This window comes from Ambystoma mexicanum, chromosome 6p (genome assembly GCF_040938575.1).
Source record: "Ambystoma mexicanum isolate Mex_15411 chromosome 6p, UKY_AmexF1_1, whole genome shotgun sequence".
In the NCBI taxonomy this organism is placed as follows: domain Eukaryota; kingdom Metazoa; phylum Chordata; class Amphibia; order Caudata; family Ambystomatidae; genus Ambystoma; species Ambystoma mexicanum.
This window is the reverse complement of record NC_090935.1, coordinates 1,500,917,814-1,500,943,846: the sequence shown is the minus strand read 5'-3', so window position 1 is coordinate 1,500,943,846 and position 26,033 is coordinate 1,500,917,814. Positions and strand designations below refer to the sequence as shown.

The window sequence follows — 26,033 nt, the reverse complement described above, 5'->3', positions numbered from 1 at the left end:
ATCAACAGAATATCTTGAACATGTCCATCTCTATGGGTGGGCCCTCCTATCTCATTTGAAATATGTGCGCTAGTCATGGTATCTGTGAATTGAGAAGCCATATTATCTGCTTTAGATTCAAGGCAATCAATGTGTCCTAAGAAAGTGATTGACTCAGAAGTGTCTAGAATACCTGCGAGTACATCAGAACATTCTGGTATAAAGCGGGCATTATACCTCATCGGTCTGTAGATCACTAGGCAAGTGATGGCTGCCTCCATGTCACTCCCGCATTTGCAGAATAGAACTTTTCAGTGTGGATTGAATTAACTATGGCAACTTTGTTTTGATCCGATCTGGGTAGAGAGGTTTCCAGCAGGACCCACCTTTGAGTGGTCAGTGTTCGCATGTGGGGAGGAACACAGTTAAGTCGGTTTGCCATTTTGAAGGGTAATGTGAGAACAGAAGAATGCCCAGCAGCTGTTTGTGCATGGTGTGCTAGGGTGTTCTTTCAGAGTTTGGGTTTTAAACCTTTTCTTACATTTTTAATATTAATGGAAAGTGGTACATTAATAGTAAAGCTGTTCCTAAATTAAAGAGATGGCGAAATAGACATGGTGAGAAGGTAGTCATCAGTAATCGAGTAAGCGTGGATCACTGGTAGTTCACCCCAGCAGTTAGGCACCTTAGGATCAGAACGCACATGCACATCTGTGGTGGCACCTGAAAGACCTACCTATCATATCATTAATTTGCACATTATGAGGGCAGAAGGGTAAGGGGAACCCAAAGATGGAATAATTTCAGCGCTATACTACCTGATAAGTAGGAACTAGACTAACAATACACCACAAGAGGAGGGATGGGGTATTTGTGGCAGAAAAACATGGGAGCATGACAGATATTGGGCCCAGATTCCATTTTTAAACAAGAAAGCATAACCCAGGCCGTATGGGCCAGGTATAAATTTTAAACTAGACATGGAAGCATAGCTCAGGCCTTTTGCGCCAGATTACATTTTTAAATAACACATGGGAGCATAAACCAGGCCAAAAGGTCCATATTCCATTTTTAAACAAAACATGGCTGCATAACCTAGGCTTTAACAGCCAGACACAATTTTGCACATGTCATTTATTTATTGGTTATTTGTAAGGCGCCTATACAACAAATGGTGTTTCCGATGGCAACAGAACAGAGCATTCTCTGAGGGTAAATTTGTACCAAACCTAGAGAGTAGTCAAAAAGCTTTTATTTTGTGAATAAACCCATGTTATATTGTTCTGCGTAGTGATGCCTTGAGGATCTAAGTGTAGGAGGGCCGAGGGGTTGGGGCTAGGGCTCTACCAATCATAAAGGTCGGCAAAGAGAGCCTCACTTCTATGCATGCACCTCTGCTGTGGACGCCAGGCAGTGGTATGCCTCTGGACCAATGAGGGAGCTCACAAAATATGCAAAAGCCCACAAACCAGCTTCCTTTTCCCTCTGTTTTGGTGAGATTTTTAGATACCTCTAGACCTATTCATGTTCACCCCTTGACCATCAGAAAGGGCGAATAACCATGTGTTATCCAAAAATATATATGTTTTAATGTTTTATCAAAACCAATCACTAATTACAGTGCATCAATATAAAAACAACAACATCTACACATATATGTACAACTCATATTGCAAAAATGCATACAATTCAGGCTCTTTTATGCATGGGTAGACGGATGATCCATTTCCCTACCACTACTTTCTAATAATACCCCCTTGATTTATGAGGGCAAAAACATGTGAGGGAGCCGCCTGGTTCTACAATGGGTGCTTCCATAGACAAAGAGCAGGCACAATGTCGGTCCAAATGTAGGGATCAGTTGGCTACAGAGTTTAAGCCTGAGGTTTTCAGACTATCTGTGCTCTACCTTACTAAGCTACTGAAGTATTGTTGCAGGATGACATACCTTGCCAGTTCCTCTGTGCCCTGGATGTCAAAATGTCACAGGCCATTCACTTGGGATTATTGTGAGGCAGTTTCGTGAATCCCATCCAAAAGGCATATAGGTCGGTTGCAGACATGTACCCAAGCTGTCTGGCAGTTGCTGAATTTGTGCAGGGTTGATATTTAGCATTTATCAGAGATGGGGGCTTTTGCTCAAATCGACCCAGCAAGTCAAGATCATTTTAGCCACTGTGTATTAAAGTGCCAATTCACTACTCGATCAACATTGCACTACAACAATTAACATATAGGAGCTCATGTTCGTCAATCATGCAATTTGGTGGCAGGCAGTCCTCTCTTGTCCACATACACGTAGACTGCTGTGAGGTCAGAAATGAGAGGTGTACACAAAGTTGTAATGTTTTCAACATCAGACATCTTTATTAAAATAAAAGGGATTGGATGAAGGCCTTTCTGTCCCTTTCCTAAAGAGTGTTTCCCTTCCTAGGAAACTAAATATAAACATTGTCTGTGTCTTGTTGTCAAACATATAAACTGTCCTTGTGTCCAAAACCATACTAATCTGAAACTCATACTAAAAATGACTTAGTAAAGGTGCAATAAAATGTCTCTTATGTTTGGCAAAAAGTGTTCATAATTAAAAATAAATAGATAAATCCAACAAAAGTATTTTCTCCAAGGATACATCTTTGAATCCAGAGGGTGGTTCCATTCCCCTGGATATTTAGGTTGGATGGCAAAGTGTCTCTTTCAAATAATAGTTCCTTAAGGATGGCAAAAGTATTTCTTTCAAACAACGGTTCCTTGAAGATGACAACATTGTCTCTGTCAAACAGTTATTTTAGGATGACAAAAGTGTCTCTGGTATACTTCTTTACAATACACTTTGAAAATGAAATTATTTTCTTAATACAATATTTACTGGACCTTCTGGTATACTCCCCTGCCAGAAATCCTCTTTGCGGGTCTTACAGAGCTCCTGGTATACTCTCCTGCTAGGTATCTTGCCTCCTAATGTTTACTGCCGGGTGTATTCCTTTTCACATGGACTTCTTCTTGAGATCACTGTCCTTTAATTCAGCATAGTTGTATTACTTCACTGTGCTCCACCTCATTAGTTTGAGGTACTACTTGTTCCAACTTTCCTCACACTGAAATTTGAAGTTTTGCCTTTTTATATTTTCATCAGTAATCATATGCTTAGGGTAATACTTGCTCCAGCTTTCCCCACACTGACCTCTCATGTATGGAGATGTGTTCAAGTTCTGTCTTTGCATTTCACTTATCCTTTTCTGCTCACATGCCTGTCGGTACGCCCCAGGGTCCCCAATGGCACTGGGTAGACTCACTGGTGTATTGAAGCGTTTCTGACCCCGGGCACATTGCTGAGGTGAAGCTCCCACTTCGGAACAGTCTTTCTCTCACTGCAGACCCCCTTCCAGCTCTCTGGACAGCTTTGCGTTCACCCACCAGCACGACCACTGCTTCTCTGCACAACCGTGTTCACGACAGCTCGGGTTTTGCTGCCGGCTCCTCGACAGTTCTCTCTCTCTCAGTGCCTCCGGTGTGCCTTCTGGCCTTGGGCCAAACTGGTATGTCACATTTGCGAGCAGCATAGTAGGAGTGCCTGCTTTCTCCAGCATAACCCTTCCCCATACTGCTGTCTGCCTCGGTTATGCTTCCTTCTGCTTCAATTCTATTGATCTGAATGCAGATACCATTTTTAAATGTCCCGCTCACTCGGGCAGCCCCAAGACAACTAGTATGCATGCTTGACTTTGTGTTTCTTCTGATCCACATTAACTCCTTTCTCCTCTTCCTCGTCTCAGTACTTGAGGTTTTCTGGGAATTGGAGTCCATGGTTTTTCTATGATTTCCAATGTGATACTATTCAGAATTTCTATTCAGAAAACCATTAGAGACAGGAGATGCTAAATGTGTGTTATGAGTGTATGAGGTATGAATGATCTGCTGCCTAGGGTGATTTGCAGGAAGGGTTTTTGTGGTTTACAACGGGAAGGACTTGTATAGTGACAACAAGCCATAAAGAATTTAAGAATAATGAAGTCTTCTTCTTTTGGAAGGGAAGAATACTGTGTCCTTCCTGATGGGATCCTCACCTTTCCCCAAAAACCGTCTCCTCCCACATGATCCTCACTCGTAATACCACCCCCAGGGTCCGGATCAGGTAGCGGCTGCTGTCCCCTGGCCACATGGGAGGAGATCTTTGTCAGGAATCACTTAGACTGCATAGGATTCATCACACTGCGCCCGCCGCAAAGTTTTTTTCATTTGCACGGTGGAGTGTAAAAGTGCAGGGCAAAAGTCGGCGTATTGCAAAGTGAGTAAACGCTGCCTGGCATGCTTGCATGCCGTGACTACTTTTAATTGTGAGTGCCGCTTGGCGCAAACAATTACAATTAAACACAGCCTGACATGCTTGCATGTCAGGAAGCGTTTAATTTTCATTGTGAACACTGCTTACCGTGCATCCATGGTAAGCAGTGTTCACAATTACTAATAAACGCTGTCCGACATGAAAGCATGTCAGGCAGCCTTTAATTGGAACAGTGCATGCTGACTGCCATGCGAGCACAGCAGGCAGTGTGTACAATGGATCCCAATAGGGTCTGTCCGCTTTATGCACACCAATCAGTCAACATTGTGTAGTACTGTGTTTTAACACTCCAGCGGTATACCATGGAAGATGAAAACACTTTTCCAAGTAGCGTACAACAATGCAGGACAACAAGTTGTAGGTCACATTTTTAAAATGGCCTGCAGTCTCTTAACACCTGTCTTCCCTGAACAGCTTTACAATAAACATGCAAGCTACTGTATGGATACAGCTTTACAGCAATTGTAAGAGCATTGTTACGGAAGAGCCTCATACATACCAGGAGCAGAAACCTGTGTTTGAGGTACTTGTTGGTCTGGATACAGCCGTATTGTGGCCCCTCATTATAAATTGTTCCTGTAGGATCAAAGAAAGGCACATATCCATCTTTTCCAGTACATAGATACACTTTCTCCAGTTGCAGCTTGTAGGCAGCATTCAGGTTCTGGTCAGGATTCCAAAGAACACGCCCATAGAGAGTTTGACCTATGAGGGGAAAGAGAAAATGGTTGGACTATTTTAGTTTTCTAACTAGGAGAAATAGCTTTTGAATAATGGCTTATGTGTAACGAAAATCTAATATTTTAACATAAACATGCTTGTAGCTAGTAGGTGTGACATTAGCATCCCTAGGAGTGATAGTCCAGGTTTCAATACATTTTGCTGCAATTAGTGATTTGGTAATAGGCTAGATAACTCATGACATGGCTCTAAAATCAAGTGCTCAACTTGAGGATGTGTGGCAGTGACAGTGGCCACCTCACCTAGACAACTTTCTTGAGATAATTTGTATGTAATCAGTAGTGGGCACCAAACACTACTACTACATTTTCCCCAAAACCTTGACCCACAAACCCTCACAACCAAACCAGCATTCAACAAAGGCATCTCTGACAGCAGCCTTTTTTTAATATTAGGAACTTCTGCCAGTCAAAATAATCGATTTGATATCAATAAGAGATGAATTTAGGAATATTGTATACTATTATTATAAACATGTTCTCATTACCTTGGTTATACAATGCCTACTGTGCATTAGAAGTCCATCATAATCGAAGGATACATATTGCTCAGGGTCATTATAAATACCTAATTGCCTACTTTGTTTTTTTAACTGGGTCACAATCATCACTGTACATTAAACCAAAAAAATAAATAAATAGAACCTGCTAGGTTATTATTAACGGAAAGATCATATTTATGAACACCAAACACATACAGGGTTAATACGAAACACAGGTACTCATAGGTTGTGAGGATAGCTCAGGGGCAACGCGTTTGTCTTGAAAGCAGGACAACGCATAGCAGCATAGGTTCGAATCCCGGTCTTGCACTTGGAAACTGATCTCAGGTATTAAGCATATTATACAAGAACAATTATAGCATCACTAAACAAATCCACGATGATACTTAAATGTGTCATGCCATTATATTTCTCTTTCAATCAAAACTTAACTTTATTAAGATGGAGGAAATCCATTGCTCTTGCATTTTTATGCAAGAGTGAGTATCTTGGATTGTCACTAAATACTGTCATGAATAGGAAAGGAAATGGACATAACCCCTTCTCGATGATTTCCTTGGTCAGCAAATCAAATAAAAACAAAAGAAAGATTTCTCTCCTTTTTTTGAAGTCCAACAAACCAAACACAACAAAAGAATCCAGGATTTAATACTCTCAAAGCCTTCACACCTCCCGTCAATTTTTGGGGGATTTCAGTCACTCACAGTGTGGGGTGGTTGAGTGACCCCTCCTCTTCTTTTCCAGGGTCCGACAATTGATGTACTCTTCTCCGGTACCTTCACTGTAGCTGCTGGAATCAAGGGCCATCTGTTGTATACATCAAGATCTTGGAAATAGTGTGGAATTGACTAGAGACCAACAAGCTTTAGCCTCAAAGACTCCTTTAGTTCGTCAACCTGCTGATGGGGTCAGCAAAGGGGGCTTCTAGGCCTGATCTGAAGGTGCTTTTACTAACAACAAAGTCTCAATTCTGTCTACTCTCCTTGTTGCTCTGCAATGATCTTGTTCCAAGGGAATCATTCTCTGTTCTCCAGTGCACTCCGAAAGCACACCTTTCTCTACTCTGAGCTTCTATAGCCTTGTGTCTCCTTATGACCCAAACTCTGGCCCACCATTCATCTAATATATCTTTGGCACCTTCCCTCGCTGCCTCTGATTTCCCAGACCCTCTCTCTCTCTTGCAGCTCTCTACCTGCCTTAACCACCTTCTGATCTGTAATCGCCTCCTCTAACTGAATTCTCATCTTGTTTTCACTCCTCGTCCTGTTCGCTCACCAATTCCTGATACTGCATCACCAACGCATTTTGTTCTCTCTCTAACACCTCCTTCTGTTCCCTCACCAACTCCTTTTGTTGGATCTCCACCTACTCCTGCTATCTCTAAAAATGGCATGCATTCTGGCCATGGTTAGAGTTGAGCGATATCTCAAGCCATGTAGTCGTTAAGCATACTGGCAAGTACATAGTAAAATGCATTGAAATATATTCATGCAGTGAGCATATATTAGCTGTAATTAACAGAGTTTCTCATTCAGTTTGAATGTCTGGGCTGTGAGCCAGACTGATCTATTGTTTTGGAACAAATAGATACATTACAATAACAATACTTCTGCTGTACTCCAATGGTCTGGGATGTGTTCCAATTGTTCTGTTTGTTTTAGTAAACAGTTCTGAATGTACCCTTTAACAATAAAAAAGTTCTAATGGACTACAATACTTCAGGACTGGGCCAGACGTTACAAGGATTGTTGACTGATGGGGTTTAGAGATAATTCAGCATCTTGCCATTCGCTTCTAGCTTCGGGGATCTTGTCATTGGCATGATCCTGCTGGGGAGGAGACAGCTTAGGTAAACAATGCTCCGATACTGTAAAAAGACTGGCTTCAGAGAGGGGCAGAAGGAGAGATATTTGCAGAGCTGGAGCAAGCAAGGCTGGAGGCAGACCAGTCTGGCTCACCCAAGGAGCAGGCTGGATCCTCCGTCTCCATGCAGGCCCGTTGAGAGGTGAGGGGGGTGGCGTCATCCTTCCTTTTTTTTCTGCTTGATTCTGAGGCATCTGAAATTGCATTTTTGGACTCCAGATTCTCAAAAAGACTTTTCCTTTTGTCTTTTTTTTTAAATAAGAACTACTATTTTTGACTGAGCTGCATGAAGAAGCTTTTCTAGCTATGCCAGTCAGCTCACCACCTATGGACAAAGTGTATTCATAATAGGCTGTTGTGTGCATTGTGGTCAACTCCAATTGACACGAAGGGCCTCATTACGAGGTAGCAGGTAGCCATGGTGCTATTAGCACCATGGCTACCCCTTACCGCATTCCGGATCTGGGTTCTCGAAATAGGGACTTAACGGGTCATTCCAACCTTGGAGGACCCGGTAAGTCCCCATTCTGAGAACCATTCCCCATTCCCATTTGAGCTCCCATAGGGCTCAATGGGAATGGGGATGGGGATGGAGCTAAAATTATTATTAGCTCCCTGGTCCCTTAGCGGGTCCCGCTAAGGGCGCCTGGTAAAACCAGGCGCACATAGCAGGAACCGCTAAGGGACCTCGGAATACGGAGGTAAGGGGTTACCGGCATCCTTACCGGTGCCGGTAACCCCTTACCTCCAACCTCCAACCTCGTAATGAGGCCCTCTTTTAAGGCATTTTTACCTTTTTTTTTCTTTTCGCCAAGAGACCATGATCATTTTGATATGTGTTTTTTCCAATTGAATTTGATATTTTTGGGATTATTCTTGGATTGTGCAGACCACAAGCCTTCATCCAGGCTCCAGGCATCCAGCCTTCAGCTCACATCTCCCTACCCTCCGAGGACAGTAGTGAGTATGAGAGGCCGTTTTACCCATTTCTAATATCACGTTGGGAAAGAGGAGAGGTGTTGAGAAGGCATTTCATTTTATGAGGTTCCCTAGTAAGAAATAATGAGGTAGTCAGTTACATTTAGGTGGCTATTATCCTTCTGAGATGGGTGAATGGTCTTGAATAAATATAGAGGCAATGACAGCTACATTTTCATTTATAACATTTTGCATATTGAGTGTGTTATGGAATACATTACTCACCGTAATCGTATTTCTGGTGCTTGTATCTGCTTAGATTCACATGCTATACATAGGCCGACATCTAGTGGAAGTTGCGGAGTATTACAGTTGTTGTATTCAAAACTCGAAAATGGACGTCGAATAGGGCGTGCCAGTAATACTATCCCTATTGTGACGTCCCCTGTACCCATGATCCCTCACGTGTGTAGGTCCCTCAGATTGTATTTTTTTCTGACATGAGGTAGCATGAGGATTAGCGTGTGTACAGAGTTCCCAATCAGATAAAGCCCATATAACATCTATGCACCTTCTCTCAGGGGAGGAAGGGTGGGCTCATGTGAATCTAAGCAGATACAAGCACCAGAAATACGATTACAGTGAGTAATGCATTCCTCTGATGCTTGTGTAATCTGCTTAGATCACATGGTATGCATAGATTAGCGAGCAGTGTTATGAGAAGGTGGTGGCATGTGAGAAAGAGTAGCAGCAAATGGATGTTTTAGAACCGCTTGTCCCACCTGTGTATCTGTCTTGGAGTGTGTGTCAATGCAGTAGTGCTGAGTGAAGGTGTGAACAGAGCTCCATGTAGCTGCTTTGCAAATGCTGTCTAAGGGGGCATTTGCAATAAAGGCTAGAGTAGCCCCAGTACCCCGTGTGGAGTGGGTTCTTGGTGTAAAAGGCAGTGTTTTGTCTGATAATGAATAGCATAATTGTATACATTTTACTCTCCATTTGGAGATTGCTCTTTTGGAAACACGTTCTCCTTGTCTGCCTGTAGCCATGGAGACTAACAGTTGATCAGTCTTCCTAAGTGGTTTACTCTTGTCTACATAGTAGAGAACCGCCCTCCTAACATCTAGTGTGTGGAGTTTGACCTCAGCTGAGCTAGTTGGTTTCTGAAAGAAAGCCGGAAGCTCGATTGACTGGTTTACGTGAAATTCGGAAACAAATTTAGGGGAAAACCTAGGATGAGTCCGTAAAACCAATTTGTCTTTATGGATGACAAATAAAGGGTCATGCACTGACAAGGCTTGGAGTTCGCTGACTCTTCTTATGGAAGTAATAGCCACTAAGAAGGCAGTTTTGTAGGTAAAGTGTTTAAGGGTAGCTTGATGCAAAGGCTCGAAGGGAGGTCCCATGAGTTTTGCTAGTACTACATTTAGATCCCACCCAGGTGGGGGATTGGAGGATGTAGTCTCTTCACTCCCTCCATGAACGCCTTAATGACTGGCACTTTCCACCATAAGACTTTACGTTGAGAGGTGGTATAGGCTGATAAAGCTGCTAGGTGGACCTTTAGAGAATTAAAGACTAAACCGGAATCTAGCAAGTGGAGCAAGTAGGTTAGAATGTGTGATGGAGTACATTCTATGGCGTTGATCTGTTTAGATTGGCACCAAATGACGAATCTCTTCCACTTGTGGAAATAGCAGTGTCTGGTGTTAGGTTTACGTGCTTCTTTCAGGATATCCATACACAGTTGTGGAAGATTAAGGTGACCGAACTCTATGACTTCAGGAGCCATGCTGCTAGGTTCAAAGAGTGAGGTTGTGGGTGTATGGTTGTCCCCCCGTGCTGAGTCAACAGGTTGACCTTGTATGGGAGCTTGATGGGATCGCACATCGCTAGCTTGCGCAGATGTGGATACCACGGTTGTCTCGCCCACATAGGAGCAACTAGGATGAGTGTCATCTGATCCTTGTGTAGTTTGTTCACTATTCTGCTGATTAATGGAGTCGGGGGGGAAAAGTGTAAGCACATTTCCCTGACCAGCTCAACCATAGGGCGTTCCCCTTGGAGTCTGGTTGGGGGAACCTGGACGCGAATTCTGGGCATACCTTGTTTTCTCTTGTAGCAAACAAGTCTAGAGAGGGGTAGCCCCAAAGAGAGAAGATGTGGTCTACCACGTCCGTGTGTAATCGCCACTCGTGTTCTTCTGGCAGAGCATCTCTGCTGAGGGAGTCCGCTAGAGTGTTAAGTACTCCTGGAACATGTTCGGAGGACAGGCGCCCTCGTTTGAGTGCCCACTTCCATAATTTCTGAGCCAGTTTGGAGAGATTTGGAGAGTGGGTGCCTCCCTGCTTGTTGATATAGAACATTGCAGTGATGCTGTCTGTTAGGACTTGTACTGACTGGTTTGTCAGGAGGTTTTTGAAGGCTTGTAGTGCCTTGAAAACTGCCAATAATTCCAGTAGATTGATGTGTTTCTCACTTGTGACCACAAGCCATGTGCTGTGTGGTGAAGGTAGTGGGCCCCCCACCCGGAAAGTGACGCATCTGTTGTGACGACCGCTTATGCTTCCAGTTCGTGGAAGGGCTTCCCTTTTAGCAGATTTTCCCTTGAGCACCAGCGTAAGTTCTTAACTAGTGTAGGCGAAACAATCACTAGATCGTCCCTGAGACCATTGTTTCGCCAATCATTCTGGCATTGGGTGCATGCGCAGGCGCACATGGGGGACCAGGTAAATGCACAATGCCATCATACCTAGCAGACGCATTGCTTTGCGTACGCTTATCCGGAAACCGGCTTGATACTGGGGTATTTGCCGAAGCATGTTTTGTACTCTTTCCATGGATGGGAAGGCTAACTGTTTTGATCTGTCTGGTACCAGACTTGACTTTTTTTCACTTATTGAGAAGCCGAATTGGAAAAGAAGGTCTATTGTTCTTTGCGTGTTTAGCTTGCAAAGTTGGAAGGTTTCTCCCGTGATCAGCCAGTCCAGGTAAGGGTACACTGGGATTGACTCCCTGCGCAGGTGCGTTGCCACCACTGCCAGTACCTTGGTGAATACCCTTGGAGCTGAGGCTATCCCGAAGGGCAGCACTTTGAACTGGTATTGCTGGTCTGCTACTTTGAATCTCAAGAATCTTCTGTGCGCTGGGAACATTGAAATATGAAAATGAGCATCTTTCATGTTCAATGTTGCCATGTAATCCCCCTGCTTTAACAGAGGGATTACTTCTTGTAGCGTTGTCATGCAGAATTTTTGTGGCTTGACAAACTTCTTTGCAGGGCGCAGGTCTAGTACTGGGCGCATGGGCAGATATTTCTTTGGAACAAGGAAGTATGTTGAATAAATACCCTTTTTACCTCCTTGTATGGTACGATCTCTATGGCGTCCTTAAGGAGTAGGGCCTTGACTTCCTCCACCATGATGAGTTGTTCTTCCTGCGATGGCCTTTTCTGTCGTGGGGGGAGGTTTGATGGTCTTCCTTGAAGTTCTATACAATAACCTCCTGTTATCGTTGACAACACCCACTTGTCTGATGTTATCCCCTCCCATAGGTGGGTGAAATGAGATATTCATCCCCCGACTGGGGAAGGATGGGAGGGGACCCGTAGCGGGGTGTCATTGTTTGGAGGGTGTTCCTCCACCTCTCGTGGGGGAACCTCTCTCTCTTGTGCGGCCCCTGCGCTGACTCCTGGGATAGCCCTGGGACGCTTGTTGATAAGTGTTCCACAAGGAACCTTGGCTTTGACTCTAACCGGAGCCTCTTTGCGCGTTTTGGCCACGAAAACATCGAAAATGATTGCCACCCCTTTGGTTGGGTTATTTGTTTGTCAGTTGGCCAAGGGATTTGAGTGTCTCGTACTCGTCCTTGGCAGACTTTAGAGCGTCATCAACCGCCTTACCAAACACATTTGGCTCAACGGGCATGTTGAGTAAGGTGGCTTGTGTTTCTAGTTTAAACCCTGACTGCCTAAGCCAGGCGTGGCGTTTCAGGATGGTGGCTTCAGCGATAATGCATCCTTTGTTAACTGCTGCATCAAAGTTGTTCTTTAGGAGGACTCTGGCTGTTGCTCTGCCTTCGGGCTGCCAGAAGGGAGAGTTTAGCCTTAAGTGGTTCTGGCACTGACTCAGCAAGGGCCGTAACCTCATCCCACTTTGTGCAGTCTTAACTAGCTAGTAATGTGGAGTTGTTAGCTATTTGTGCCTGGTAGGCTGCGGAAGATGCTATCTACCTTCCCAGTGTATACAGTTTTTTGCTCTCTTTATCGGGAGGAGATTCGGATAAGGCCAACGGGTATCTGCTCTCTTCCATGTAGTGGTTATTACCAGAGAGTCTGGACGAAGCTGGCCACGTATGTACAAAGGGTCAGAAAGGCGCTGGGTGAAAGAGCTTTTCAATTCTTGGGTTTACTGCCCTGGTCTGATTCAGCATCTCTAAAGAGGGCTGAATCCGTCTTTGGACTGACTTGAATAGTGGGATAGACTGGGTAGTCGGTCTCTTGTCGCCCAAGATGTTTTTGGCAAAATCCTTATCCTGTTGGATTTCCTGAGTTTCAATCCCAAAATGTTCAGCAGCCCTTAGTAGTATGTCATTGAGTAGGGGCTGGCTATCAATTGGTGAGTCGGGTAGCGGAGGGTCCTGCGGGACTGGAGAGTCCATTGCAAAGACTACTGACTCAGTGTCGCCTTGATCACCTTCTCCACCCACGTCGTAACCCTCGACATCCTCATAGAGGTTGTCCTTGTCTATGCATTCATCTTCTCCCGCATCAGGGTCGTAAAGATCCGAGGAGAGACGCGGCGTCTTGTAGGGGGGTATATCATACAGTTCCTCTGTGGTGGGAGACCTTTTCTTTGGTGGTAGAGCAGACAATTTAGACTGATCGGGCACATGTGGTGTCTTAGAGCTAGACGCCCGGCCAGTAGGCAGAGTGTTCGCTAGATTTTGCAGAGCATGTGGGTGCTCTTCGAAAAAATGTGCAAGGCATGCCATGCATCGCATAACCCCATCTATCTCTTGTGCAGTCCAGGTAGCTGAACTGGGGATAATCCCTGGGTAGGTAGGGGCAGGTGCAGGGGTAGCAGGAGTAGGGATCTCACTATCTACCTCTTCTTCATCCTGATTGATAGGATCAGGCTGGTCAGGCTCTTCCGTAATGTTTTGAACAGGAATACTATCAGGTTCTGGGCTACTAGACCATTTCCCTAGGCTGGTCCCTTTTGTCCCCTGTGTCCCTGTCTTTGTGAGAGGGACTGGACTTGTCCTTGGCATCCCTGCTCTTGGAAGAGGATTTACTAGATCTGGGGGTCGAGGTAGGGGGCCCTGGGGGTCTGTTTTTCAATACAACGGGACATTCCTGACTTTTTGCCCTTTCCCCCGGATGTCGGTCCAATTTCGACTATGGGAACGGGCTCAGCGTCGTCTCTCGACGGTGCAAGGCCCGGCGAGGGAGTTTTGAGTCCGGCGTCCTTTGTCTTTACGGGCTTGTCATGAGATGGCCACTCGGGGCACTCAGAAGACTGAATCCGCAGATTTGCCCTTCGCCGTTGACTCTCAGTGTGCGATTTCAGACGCATTGCCGTGGGGAGTGTGTTTAGTGTGTGGGAGTGTGTTGCCCTTGACGCCGGGTGTCTTCCCCACAACAGGATCGCCGGCCTGTCTATCAGGCTCGGGGGCTGGCACTGGGGAACGGCGAGGTTCCCCGTCACCTTCTCCGTCCGAAAGACATGCAGGACTTCCTCCTTCTCTACTGTTGTCGCGTCAGAATACTGCGTCTCGCCTGTGGCATTCCCACAAAGGCGACCTCGGATACCTTTACCCAGGTGATCCTCCCTCGCTCGTCCACCCCCAGGGTTGGGATCCAAGAGCGATGGCGCTCGCCTGGCCACCTGAATAGAGGACTCTCGGGGTCTTCATGGGAGAATACACCTAGGTTTCTCACAAGTACCAGAGATCCTATTTTGGATGTTTGCAAATGTAATATACTGTGATGGGAGTGCTGTTTCAGCAATCAGGACAAGCTAAAAATATCCTGCTGCCTGTGTTGCTGTAAAAGGGCGTTTCAACCATAAGAATGAGTTTCCACATAAGCCCACTTTAATTGTCTGATTGAGACTATTAAGAGGTTACAACTTTGACCTATAATGGTGAAAGGCAAATTAATTCAGAGATTCTAAATGCAAACAAATATTGTCATAACAACTTTGGCATGAATTATGGGACATTTCTGAATTCCAATGGAGATCCCAATGATGAGCAGAAAGTTGAAAATGTCAACTTTAGCCTTAGCACATACAATACCAAAGAGGGAGGTGCAAGCTGCTGACGAGGGTGGATTCTCGACACACACAAGCATATACCCACTAGAGTTAGAGCAATTCTGGACACACCAGTATAATACCTACAATGGGCATTGTATGCAACTCCAGATATACACTATCAATGATAGATTAATTTGTGATTGTGTCCCCTGAGATGCATGTCTCTGATACCTATATTTATTTATTTCGGATTTATAGAGCGCACTACAGCCCACAGGCATCGAGGCGCTATGAGAAGACGCACGAATGCTTGATTAAGGGTTACATAAATGAGGCCCAACAGAGTACTGCTTAGTACAGAATGTTTTGTTACATGAAGCATTTGAAAGGGTATTACTAGAATGCATACACAGAAATATATACATGTGGGCATGCAGCTCTTTCCAACAAAGAGCCTTGTTTTGATGGCTTTGCGGAAAGCTGAGTCAATTCAGATCAATTGACCCGATCTGAAATGGGAGGGTGTTCCAGAAGGAGGCGGCCATGGTGGGGAAGCTCGTGCCACACACACGCACTCTTCGTGTGCGAGGAACAGCGATTTGGTTAGAATAAGCTCTTCTAGAGGGTCTAGATGGTGTGTGTCTGATGATTCTTTGAGCCAGGTAAGGAGGGGCAAGGTCATGGAGACATTTGTGTGTCAAGGCAAGGGTTTTAAAGACAATCCTTTCTTTCACCGGGAGCCAGTGAACGTGCCTTCTGACCCCAGAAATGTGGTCCCTACGTGAGATGCCTGTTGTAGTCCTAAGGGCATTGTGCTGAGCTAGTTTAAGTTTGATAAGATTCTTATGGGAGGTCCCAACAAAAAGGGAATTACAGTAGTCAAGCCTCGAGCCAATAATTGCCCTAGCGATGGTGAGGCAATTCTCTTGGGACAGGAAGGGTCTGGCTGCATCAAGCAGTTTGGAATGATAAGCTACAGACGATACAATAGCACTGACCTGTCTATCCATAGTCAGGTTAGGTTCAAGGTAAACACCCAATATCTTGATGACTTGTGAGGTGGTGATGGGAATGTTATCAACGGTGAAGGAACAATATTGCTTGTCCAGTTTACCCAGCATGGAGGGGAAACCAATCAGCATTAGTTCAGTTTTCTCACTGTTGAGACGTAACCAGGAGAAAATGGAGTTGAGGGTGTTCATGTCAGTTGAATAGTCCCCCGAAAGGGGGATGAGCACCTTAGTGTCATCTGCATAGTTAGTGTATGAGATGCCCAGGGCGTCCAATATTCTGAACAGAGGCCTCGTGAAGAGGTTGTAGAGGGTGGGAGCTATGCACGAGCCCTGTGGGACCCCACATTTAATGAGACTAGGGTTGGCACTTGAGGTTTCTGAAAAGACCTTCATCACTCTTTCCTGTAGGAATGAAGTAATGCAGGAACAGGCTCTGGGGGAGAAATTGGCTGCAGAGGTGATGGCAAAGGGTTTTGTGATCCACCAGATCAAAGGCAGCGGAGAGGTCTAACAGGAGGAGGAGCGCTGGTTTGCCAGCGTCTCTAAGGTCATCCATTTGATTTTTTAGGTCAAGTAGTGGCGTTTCAGTGCCATGTCGAGGCCGGAACCCAGACTGGCGAAGACCAAGAATGTGGTTGTCTTCAATGAATTTATAGGAACATGTTGAGGCCCAAGATAGAGGCCTTTCTTCAAGGAGCACTGTTAGATCCCGAAGATGATATTGAAAAGTTGTGTGTTTTGTGATATATTTGGACACCTTTCTTTTTTACAAAGGCCAGTGCCGTGGCTAAACCAGACCCGCTCGAAGCACTGTCCTGTTCCATTTTTGAACTCATTACCAGAGTTTAAGGCACAATTCCCTTATGTACCAAAATTCCAGGTGGAGAAAGAATTTGTGGAGCTGGGCAGCTATATTTCACCCCCCCGCTACCAACACCTCCTGCAAATGATCAGTTTGGGTGGTCCATACATTCTGTGGTTTTTGATAAAACATTCTATGCCACAATGACAGAAGGCATGTCAAGAACCAGTCCTCCTTAACATGACATGGGGGGGGGATCTTGGCACTGACACTCTAGACTTAGCATGTAGAAATCCACATTTGATGTACTTCCTCAATTAAACTCATTATGTGGTAATCTGTAGTACATACTATCTATACACTTATCCAGATAGGAAGGGGAAACAGGGTACGTTTTGGAGGAAAGGAAAACAAAGAAGAATATATTACAAATGCCTCAGGCATTACAGTAGGGTAGAATCTTGGCACCACTCAGTGTTATAAAAAGGCACAAACGTTCAGGCGTAGGTCCCTATGTAGCTTTTGCTTCACAAAACATTTCACAGACCTATGCCATTTCCATAGGCAAAGGATGTCAATTAATGGAAAAACAAACACCTTTAAAATAGGGCATTAGTGAGATAGACACATGGGGAAAGTCAGGTAATTGGTTGGCAATCATAGAAAGGGTAGGTCACCTAGAAAGGGCTAGGACCAAAAGAGAGATTTTAAAAAGTGCAGAATCCTCCCACATCTGGAAAGAAGCTGCAGTGGAAATTCAAAGATTGGCAAAACACTTTATAGAGAAGAGCTTTCTTACTGCTGATGACGTCGTTGCATTGCAGCAGGTAATCTACAACCCGAGAGATGTGCTAGTGGATATGGTGCATATCATCCAAGAGGGCTCGGAAACCTTTCAAGCTGAACAACAAGCAGTTGTCAAACTTCTGAGGATCACAGACTTCCTGGACATATTCTCTACAGGAGTTCCAGATTGGACTACCATCACATGGTCAGTACAACTGATGGAAATTAACCTATTAACACAGGCTCATGGACAGGCCTTTTCAGAGTCTACCTATACTCTGCGGAGCATCTACAAAAAAGACTTTCTATGGAATATCAGTATGGGACAAATACCTTATGTCATGGACACTTCATGGGATCCTAAACATTCCGGTGCCAGCAGGGCCACCTCTGCTGTGTGGAATTGCAGTCCTGGGGCCCCATGAATCAAGTGAAAGATAAGTGAATACAAACCATCTCTGAGGTGTCCTACATCCATGCTTGTGTGGCACTTGGGGACTCTACTGTTAATCAGTATTCCCTAAAGGTTTGTGTGGGAACAATCCATGTAAGATGCCAGGACATTTCTAAGGTTTGCCCATGTGAGCAGAATTCAAACTCTACCATATGTATATTAAGTGCAATTCACATGGAAACTTTGAGTAGCAAAGCTCTACTACTATCAAATGGATCATACATTGTGCACTTTAACGCTTCATGTTGTGGTGTGCCTGTGGGAGTTGCTAGCCTGATCACTGTCTCAGAGGTTGTAGAATATTGTGACATCATCCTTCATCCACCGGTGCAGACTGAGCTAGTGCTATTAAATTTGCCTGAAGTGTAGCTGAAGCATCTTTAGTTCCCACAGTTATCATTGAAGCTGGCACATCTCCTAAACAGGAAGATTCACATCACCAGCTGTGAGAAACCTGAAGGTGTCTCACCTGCCAGTCCCCGGGGATCTGCCATCCAGGTGGCCCGGACACGTGCATCGATTTTGGATCCAGTTCCTGGGGGTGGACTAGTGCAGGAGGATCACCTGGATGAGGGGTCCTCGAGGAGTGGAAGTGGGACACCAGAGAGTGAGACGCGGTATACCCTTCCCTGTAACACCTTTTCCCCATCCTACTAGGTAGGATATCTATGAACTCAAAAGATATTCTATAAACATTCGAAAAGAGGATCTGAGCCCGGAAGAGGGGGATCCAAACTAAAGATTCTGGTAGAGACCGGATCTGAGCCCGGCTGAGGGGGATCCATGGTGAAGAATGAATCACCCAACTTGAATATTTGTATAGGAACTTTTTGTTGTTTTGGTACATCAGGTCCTCTGAATCAAAAGATTTTGATAACTTAAGAGACTTGGGCACAGGAGGCCCTGATGTTGGTAATGGAACTGTGTCCTCGTGCCGAAGAAGCCCAAGAGTGTGCTATGCTCGAGTGTACAGCCTTGTCCTGTGCTGAAAATGCATCCTGACTTATAATTTTGTGAACACTTCTTTCTTTTTCATGAACATTTCCCCACACTATTTGTAAATTAGCTTTAAGGATTGGCAAAAGGTTTTTTAGTATAGGCCCTTTTATTTTGACCACACTCCACCAGGACTGCGTTGTTATTATTCGATGGTCATAGCTTGATCCCATCTTTAGATTTAGGTTTAGATAGGCTTTTATCGCACCCTTGATAAGGTTTAATAAACACTGTTGAACTGTGGTCACTTGTGTCTGTCTTACTTTGATACAATGCCTTCCTTACATATGGTGTCAGAGTGTGATATGATTTAACTTATACCAAATGAAAATCCATGCTGATAATTGTCATACCACCAGAAGGGGAAAATGGAATTGTTGAACTTCTGAACTCTGACCATGTATCCACACTAAAAGAGGTTTTGCTCTCTCAACTACATATCCTGACTGGTCAACAAGATCTGTTCCTTGAAACTCAAGTATTATTCGACACCCTTCCTCTCTCCCATTCTAATATACAAGAGTGGGATCGAATAATACTGAAAGTTCGACCAGCCTTTACCTTTATTAGACCTAATGCCTTAAGTCACCCCCATCCGCTCCTAACCCGCTTCTGAACCTTTTACTGGTACCCATTTGTCATCAGCGTTAGAGAACAACTTACCAAAGTCAATCCCTTTGGCAGAATCAGACTCAGAAGAATCAGATGACTTCAAAACTTTATATAAGGGAGTCGAGACCTGTTTTTTTCTGATTCAGAAAAAAACCCAGAAGGAACCCTTACACCACTGGAAGAAATGGCCGACCTAGGCACTGTCATAGCACAGTTGGCGGCCCATCTGATGCAGGCTGAAGCTAGGATCCAAGAAAAGTTAACAAAATTGGTTGAGATGTAAGCTAGACCCCCAATACCACAGGGGATACTTCAACCATACCTCGAAGGCGAAGATCTAGGGAATTTTATGAACACCTGGCTGAACTAGGATGGGAAGAAAACCTTAAAAGGTGCTATTTGGCTCCTGTGTTGAAAGGTGAACTACAAACCGCCTATCAACTACTTAATCTTGCCCAGGGAGCCACCTTTGTATCCATCAAAGAAGGGTTGTTGTAAAGAGTGGGGCAAACTTGCAATTTCTATCGGCAGAAATGGGGGGCCATTAGATTAAACCCGGGAGAAACCCCCCTGGAAATGGGTTAACCCGTCAAAACACTGTAGCCCTTTGGATCAATAGCAAATCCCTAGAAGAGTTAATAGAAATGATCACCTTACAACAGTTCACCAACTCCGTACCCCCTTTTCTGCAAACAGCTGTCTTAAAGTTAATTTGACCTACCCTAGCCATGGCCATTGAAACTGCACAAAACCACTCAGATGCGGCCAAAAACTTCCACTCGGCACATCGAGGGAGGAACGGAAAGATTATAAACCTATCCACTGACCTCAACCTCAGGGAATAGACAAACAGGGAGGATTGTACCGAATCAAGGAATTGATACCAAAAGAAAGACAAGAAATCAAGAGATCTGACCCTAAAAACAAAGATGAAAGCAAAAGGGAGGAACATAAATGACGCCAACCACCCACTCTTATCTGCTTTTCCTGTAGAGAAACAAGGCATTTAGCTAGACACTGTAAGTGATGAACCTATGGAAATAGGCTGTTTAAAGGGAGAAGTGTGGGAAGAACCCAAAGAAGATTTAGAGACTTTTAGCATATGTTTATGTCAGTCTTCGGCTGACTACGCATATGAAAAGGCTTGGGTGAATGGGAAGCAAGTAAAGGCATTAATTGACTCAGGTAGCAAGCAAACCGCTATACTTGCTGACGTTGTCACAACAAAGGACTTCGAGAACGCTACCCTAGTTAGAGTTACCTGTGTACATGGGGACAATGAAGTATACCCCAAAATACCCGTACACATTAACATCCGGGGTGAGTGCTGTTTAATATCTTCAGCCATCATTCCTGGAATCCCTGAGGAAGTTATTCGGGGTTGGGATTTCCCAACTTTTTCTACTCTCTTGCATGAAATCCCACCTCCCTTTGGAGATTTATTACCCCAGAATTGCTGGCAGCCAAATGACTACTCCCGAAACACTCCAATATGGGACTGAGAAAAATCAGAACCCCACGAAACACCTTCAAGATATAAAGAACCTATGAATCCTGAGTCAACCCTTAGAGACCAGTTCATGGGTTACTTTAGAGAGTCCAATAAAACCACTCCACCTCTACCGGCAAAAGAAAAGCAATGGAATATGTGAGAGTTCTTGGACGTATCTCATCCCTGTTCTCTCCAAGGTCTTACCCACGAAGAACTTGGACAAAGAAGCATATCCACCTTGCATAGGGAAAGGGCCTGTGAGAAACCTGAAAGTGTCTCACCTGCCAGTGCCCGGGGATCCATCATCCAGGTGGCCAGGATAAAATTTAGGTTTATAACAACAAAAATCATGTTGATTGACTAACACCCTTCTTTAACCTATCATGGTAATTTTTTTACACACCCTGGTAGTCTCCTTTCTGTAGGAACAATTGTTTTCCTACAGAGTTTTTTCAATTAACTTGGTAACAATCATTCAAATTGCTCTGATGATGACCTCTTTTTTTGTTATTTTGTAAACCATGTACATATTATAAATGCTTTGTCTTATGTCTTTTTCTACTTTCAATATTTTTATTAAATTTGTATAAAAAAAGATTTATAAGTTTGAAGAACTTAAATATAAAATGCTTTTTCTGTATTACATTAAACTTGTACTCTAAGGTCTTCTCTTTGGTTTCTTTATGTGACTTTTTTTCAAGCACACTCCTCTTTTATTTTTGGAGATAATCAAAATTAATGACAGAAATAAGGACTGTCTGAAGCGTGGGTACCCTCTGTTTTGCTTTAGGTTTAGATAGGCATTCATCACACCCTTGAAAAGGTTCAATAAACACCCTTGAACTGTGGTCACTTGTGTCTGTCTTATTTTGATACCATGCCTTCCTTACACAGCACAACGGAAACTTTTGTGGGAGCATCAAACATAGTGCTGAATACGGCCAGAGACCTGCTGCAGAAAAAAAAAACTGGCCAAAGTAGGTACAATCCCTACTGGAAAGCTCCTCTCTGTCAAATGGGAGCTCCATCCTGGGATCCATTTCAGACTGGCTGATGAATTCACTTTTTTCCTTCAATCCGTTGACAAAATTATAAGTTACTCACCGTAGTGACTAACGTACTCTTAGTCCATAGTCCCCTTTCCTCCATACTGAATGGACGTCCCTTCCAAGGGACGGGAGACAGAACCTTTTTCACCAGAGAAAAACTTCTTCTCCTTTAAATTTAGAGGCGCGCAGCGGTGCGGCCCAGGGAGCATGCGCTGCCCAGTCTCCGCCCTCTGGCACCACACCTCAGTCCCCATTGACGCGTCGACAATAGATTTAACATTGCCTAATGACACCAGTATTTTTAGAGGGGAGGTTGGTGGGACGTATGGACGAAAAGGGTACTATGGACTAAGAGTACGTTAGTCACTACGCTGAGTAACTTATAATTACTCTTACGTCCCGTCCCCTTTCCTCCATACTGTATGGGCGATTACAACTGATTGTAGCCCCATGGTAGAGAGGAGACCCTCCTTAAGCAAATAGGTTATTGAGAACCACCTGTCCGAAAGCCACATCAGATCTAGAGCTGGCATTCAAACAGTAATGCTTGCAGAAAGCCGAGACAGAGGCCCAAGTGGCCACCCTGCTTATGACTTGGCAAGGGACATGGCGCCGGAATGTGATGGCCGTTGCCTTGGCCCTTTCTGAGTAGGCATGTATGTTGGCCGGGAGCGGCTTGTGCTGGCCCTCATACGCTTCTTTGATGGCAGAGACAATCCAGCTGGATATGGAAGCCTAAGAGGCCTGATAGCCTGGTCTTGACCCTCCGAAAGTGACAAACAGGGCGTCCGATTTGCGAAAGCCCTTGGTCCTGTATAAGTAGAATTTCAGGGCACACCTGACATCCAGGCAGTGCAGCACTCTCTGTGCTTCGTTCTTGGGATCGGGAAAAAATATAGGAAGGACTATTTCCTCGTTCAAGTGGAAAGCAGACAGAACCTTGGCCAGAAATGCCGGGTGTGTCCGCAGGACTACCTTGTCCTTGTGAAAGATGGTATATGACTCAGAGGCGACCAGCGCCTGGATTTTACTGGCTCTACAAGCTGAGTTCAGTCGACTAGTATGGCCGTCTTGATGGTGACCAGCCTAATGTCCACGGACGCCATTAGCTCGAACGGTTTGTGCGCCAGGGCGCCCAACACTATGTTAAGGTCCCACACCGGGTGCAGTCTCTTGATGGGCGGATAGAGCTTTGCGAGGCCCGTCTGATGTTTCTTGACGATAGGGTTGGAGGAGGAGAAAATACCCTCCTCCGAGTTCCTGTAAGCCCCAATGGCTGCGAGGTATGTGCGGCAGGTGTCGAAAAAAGAAGAGCATGTCATCCAAGGTGCACGCTAGGGGGTTGATTCCCTTGGAGCCTGCCCAGTGGCAGAATCCAGTCCATTTGCTTTTGTACTGGGCCCTGCTAGCTTTGCACCTGGCACCTTGTATGATCTCCAGATTGGCCTGTGAGAGGCTAAGGTGCCGAAGCGTTACCTGCTCAGGTACCACGCTGTGAGGGATAGTTTCCCTAGCGCAGGGTGGATGACTCTGCCCCTCTGCTGTGCCAGAAGATGTGCTTGGCCCGTCGGGAGGTGAATCGGGGGCACTTCCAAGAGACTGAGCAGCTCCGAAACCATGGCCTGGCCGGCCACCATGGAGCTATTATAATGATGAGGAGTTGGCGAGACACCTTGATTTTGCAAATTACCCTGTGAATCAGAGGAGTGGACGGAAAAGCAAAGGCTTTCACGCCGGTCCACTGGAGGTGAAACACGTCGCCCAGAGAGCCTGGGCCCTGACCTTGCCAGGATGTGAACTGGGGACACTTCTTGTTGTGCCATGTGGCAAAGAGATCCACCTGGGGGTGACTCCACCTGTGAGAAAATCTCCTGAATAACTAGGTTTAGCTGCCACTTGTAATTGTCCGCTCCCAGCCTGCTGAGCCAGTCCGCTTCCAGGTTGGATTCCCCCGGAAGGTGGACTGCCGTGAGGTAAATGTCGTTTTCCAGGGCCCACTCCCACATGCTGATCACCAGTCTGCAGAGAGGAGGGGATATGGTGCCTCCGTGCTTGTTGACGGAGTACCTGCTGGTCAAGTTGCCTGTCTGGATGAGGACAACCTTGCCCTAAGAAGTGGTAGGAATGCCCTGAGCGCCAGCCAGATGGCGTTCAGCTCTAGCCAATTGATGTGGTATTCCTGCTCCTGTCGAGTCCAGGTGCCATGGACCTAGAGATCGTCTAGGGTGGCTCCCCAGCCCTCGAGTGAGGAATCCGTGGTGATGATGGCCTGCGGAGTGGGCAGCCGGAAGGGCTTGCCCGTCCGCAGGTTGCAGTCTCTGGACCACCAATTCAGGTCCGGGTGGAGAGATGGAGGAACGTTGATCATTTCGGATTGAGAGCCCCACTCCTGGTTCCATGAGGCTGCGAAGTGCAGCTGAATCCTCCTCATCCTTAGTCTCGTGTGCGGAAAGGCTAATAAGACCGCTGCCAGAAGACCCAGGAGATGTTGGTACCACCTTGCCGAGGTCACTTCTCTGCTGAGGAAGTGGGCGGTGGCCCTCTTGATGGCCAAGATTTTGTCCTCCGACGGAAATACCTTCTCGGAGCATGTGTGCCAGATGAGGCCCAAGAATGTCAGAGTCTGCGTAAGCTGCAGCTGTAACTTCTTGAGATTGAGCGAGAAGCCGAGATCGTGCAGTGTGTTCATAAGGGCATGGGAAGAGTGGAGAACCGCTTCCGGAGATGTAGCCCTGACAAGCCAGTCGTCGAGGTAGATGTGGAGGCCCTGTGCTCTGGGGAGGGCCACCACCGCATTCATGAGCCTTGTAAAGACCCTGGGGGCCCAGTTGAGGCCAAAAGGAAGGACCTTATATTGAAAATGGAATCCCATGATCCTGAACTGTAGGAAAGAACGGTGTGGCTGCCAAATCGGGACGTGTAGATACGTGTCCTTCAGATCCAGGGAGCACATCCAGTCTCCCTTGTCCAATGTCTCTGCTATAAAAGCTGGCGTGACCATCTTGAATTTTTGCAGGGGTAAGGAGTGGTTGAGGGTGGATAGGTCCAGCACAACTCTCAGGCCCGCCTAGTTCTTCTTCTGAATGGTGAAAATCCTGGAGTAAAAGCCAAAGCCTCGCTGGGAGGGTGGGACTTCCTCCACTGCCTGGCTCTCTATGAGCGACCGGATATCCGCCAAAAGAGTTGCTGTCCCAACCTGTGGGAGTGGAGGGGAGGAGGGAGGAGAGGCTGGGATAGGGAGGCGGTACCCAGTGGATACTACAGAGAGGATCCAGGGGTCAGCAAAGTTCTGGCGCCAGAAATGTGCATGGAGAGCAAGCCTGCCCCCCACCAGAGACACGTGGACCTGTAGGGGCGTGTCATGCCTTCTTTTCCTCAGAGGCTGTCGTGTAGGAGGGGGACTGGAAAGAGGCCTTACTGGCCCCCCCCCACTTTTTGTTGCTTGCACCGGTTCTGAGATGGCAAGTGGTCCAGCTGCCTGGATCTACGTTCTTGGAAGCCCTGGAACCCTCCGTACATATGACCCCTCTCGGAGCTTTGCTGTGAGCGGGTGTACGATTTGGGCGTGGTCTTTGTAAGGATGGATAAAGACTTGGCCGTTTGTGAGCTGTTGTTCTTTTTGTCCAGCTCTTCATCCGTGGAGGAGTGGAACAGGCCCTCCCCTCGAATGGTAGATCTAGGATGCGTCCCTGGACGTCCGGGTTGAATTTTGTTGCCTGGAGCCAGGCTGTCCTTCTCATGTCCGATGCAGTGCAGGTGGCACGGCCAGAGGTGTCAATATGGGCCACTGTGGATTCCATGAGATCATGCGCCACCAGCTTAGCCTCTGCTAGCTCCCCGCCTTAAAGCATGGTTGGCTTTGGATGGGGAGTTCCTGAAGGAAGTCTCCAATTTCCTGCCATAATCTTTGTTTGGCAGCAGCCAACATGGCATCTGCGTTGGCCTGACGAAGATGCAAGGAAGGGTTGGAATAGAGTTTCTTGCCATATGCCTCCAAGATCTTCTCCTCCTTGCCTAGCAGCGCCCCAGAGGAGGTGGCTGAGGACGACTGAGGCTTGGAGTTAAGTGATGACGCAGTGATCCCTGAAGAGTGCGGCTGAGGATGGGCTGAGAGCAAGAGTGTATCCCCCTCCATCTGCCTGTACTTGGCGTCCAGGCGTCGATTGACCGGCTGGGTCGAGTGGGGTGTGAGCCAGCCCCTCTTGTCCAGGGAGACTACATCGG

General features: G+C 45.9%; 1 protein-coding gene across 1 annotated transcript in view; it reads right to left on the bottom strand.

Moving 5' to 3' along the window:
- FRAS1 (Fraser extracellular matrix complex subunit 1) overlaps positions 1 to 26,033 on the bottom strand; it is a 1,618,415-nt gene that overhangs the window by 23,130 nt on the left and 1,569,252 nt on the right. The window contains exon 70 of the mRNA XM_069626341.1: positions 4,824 to 5,029. Within this exon, the coding sequence (XP_069482442.1) occupies positions 4,824 to 5,029 (206 nt within the window). The remainder of the gene's footprint in view (positions 1 to 4,823; positions 5,030 to 26,033) is intronic.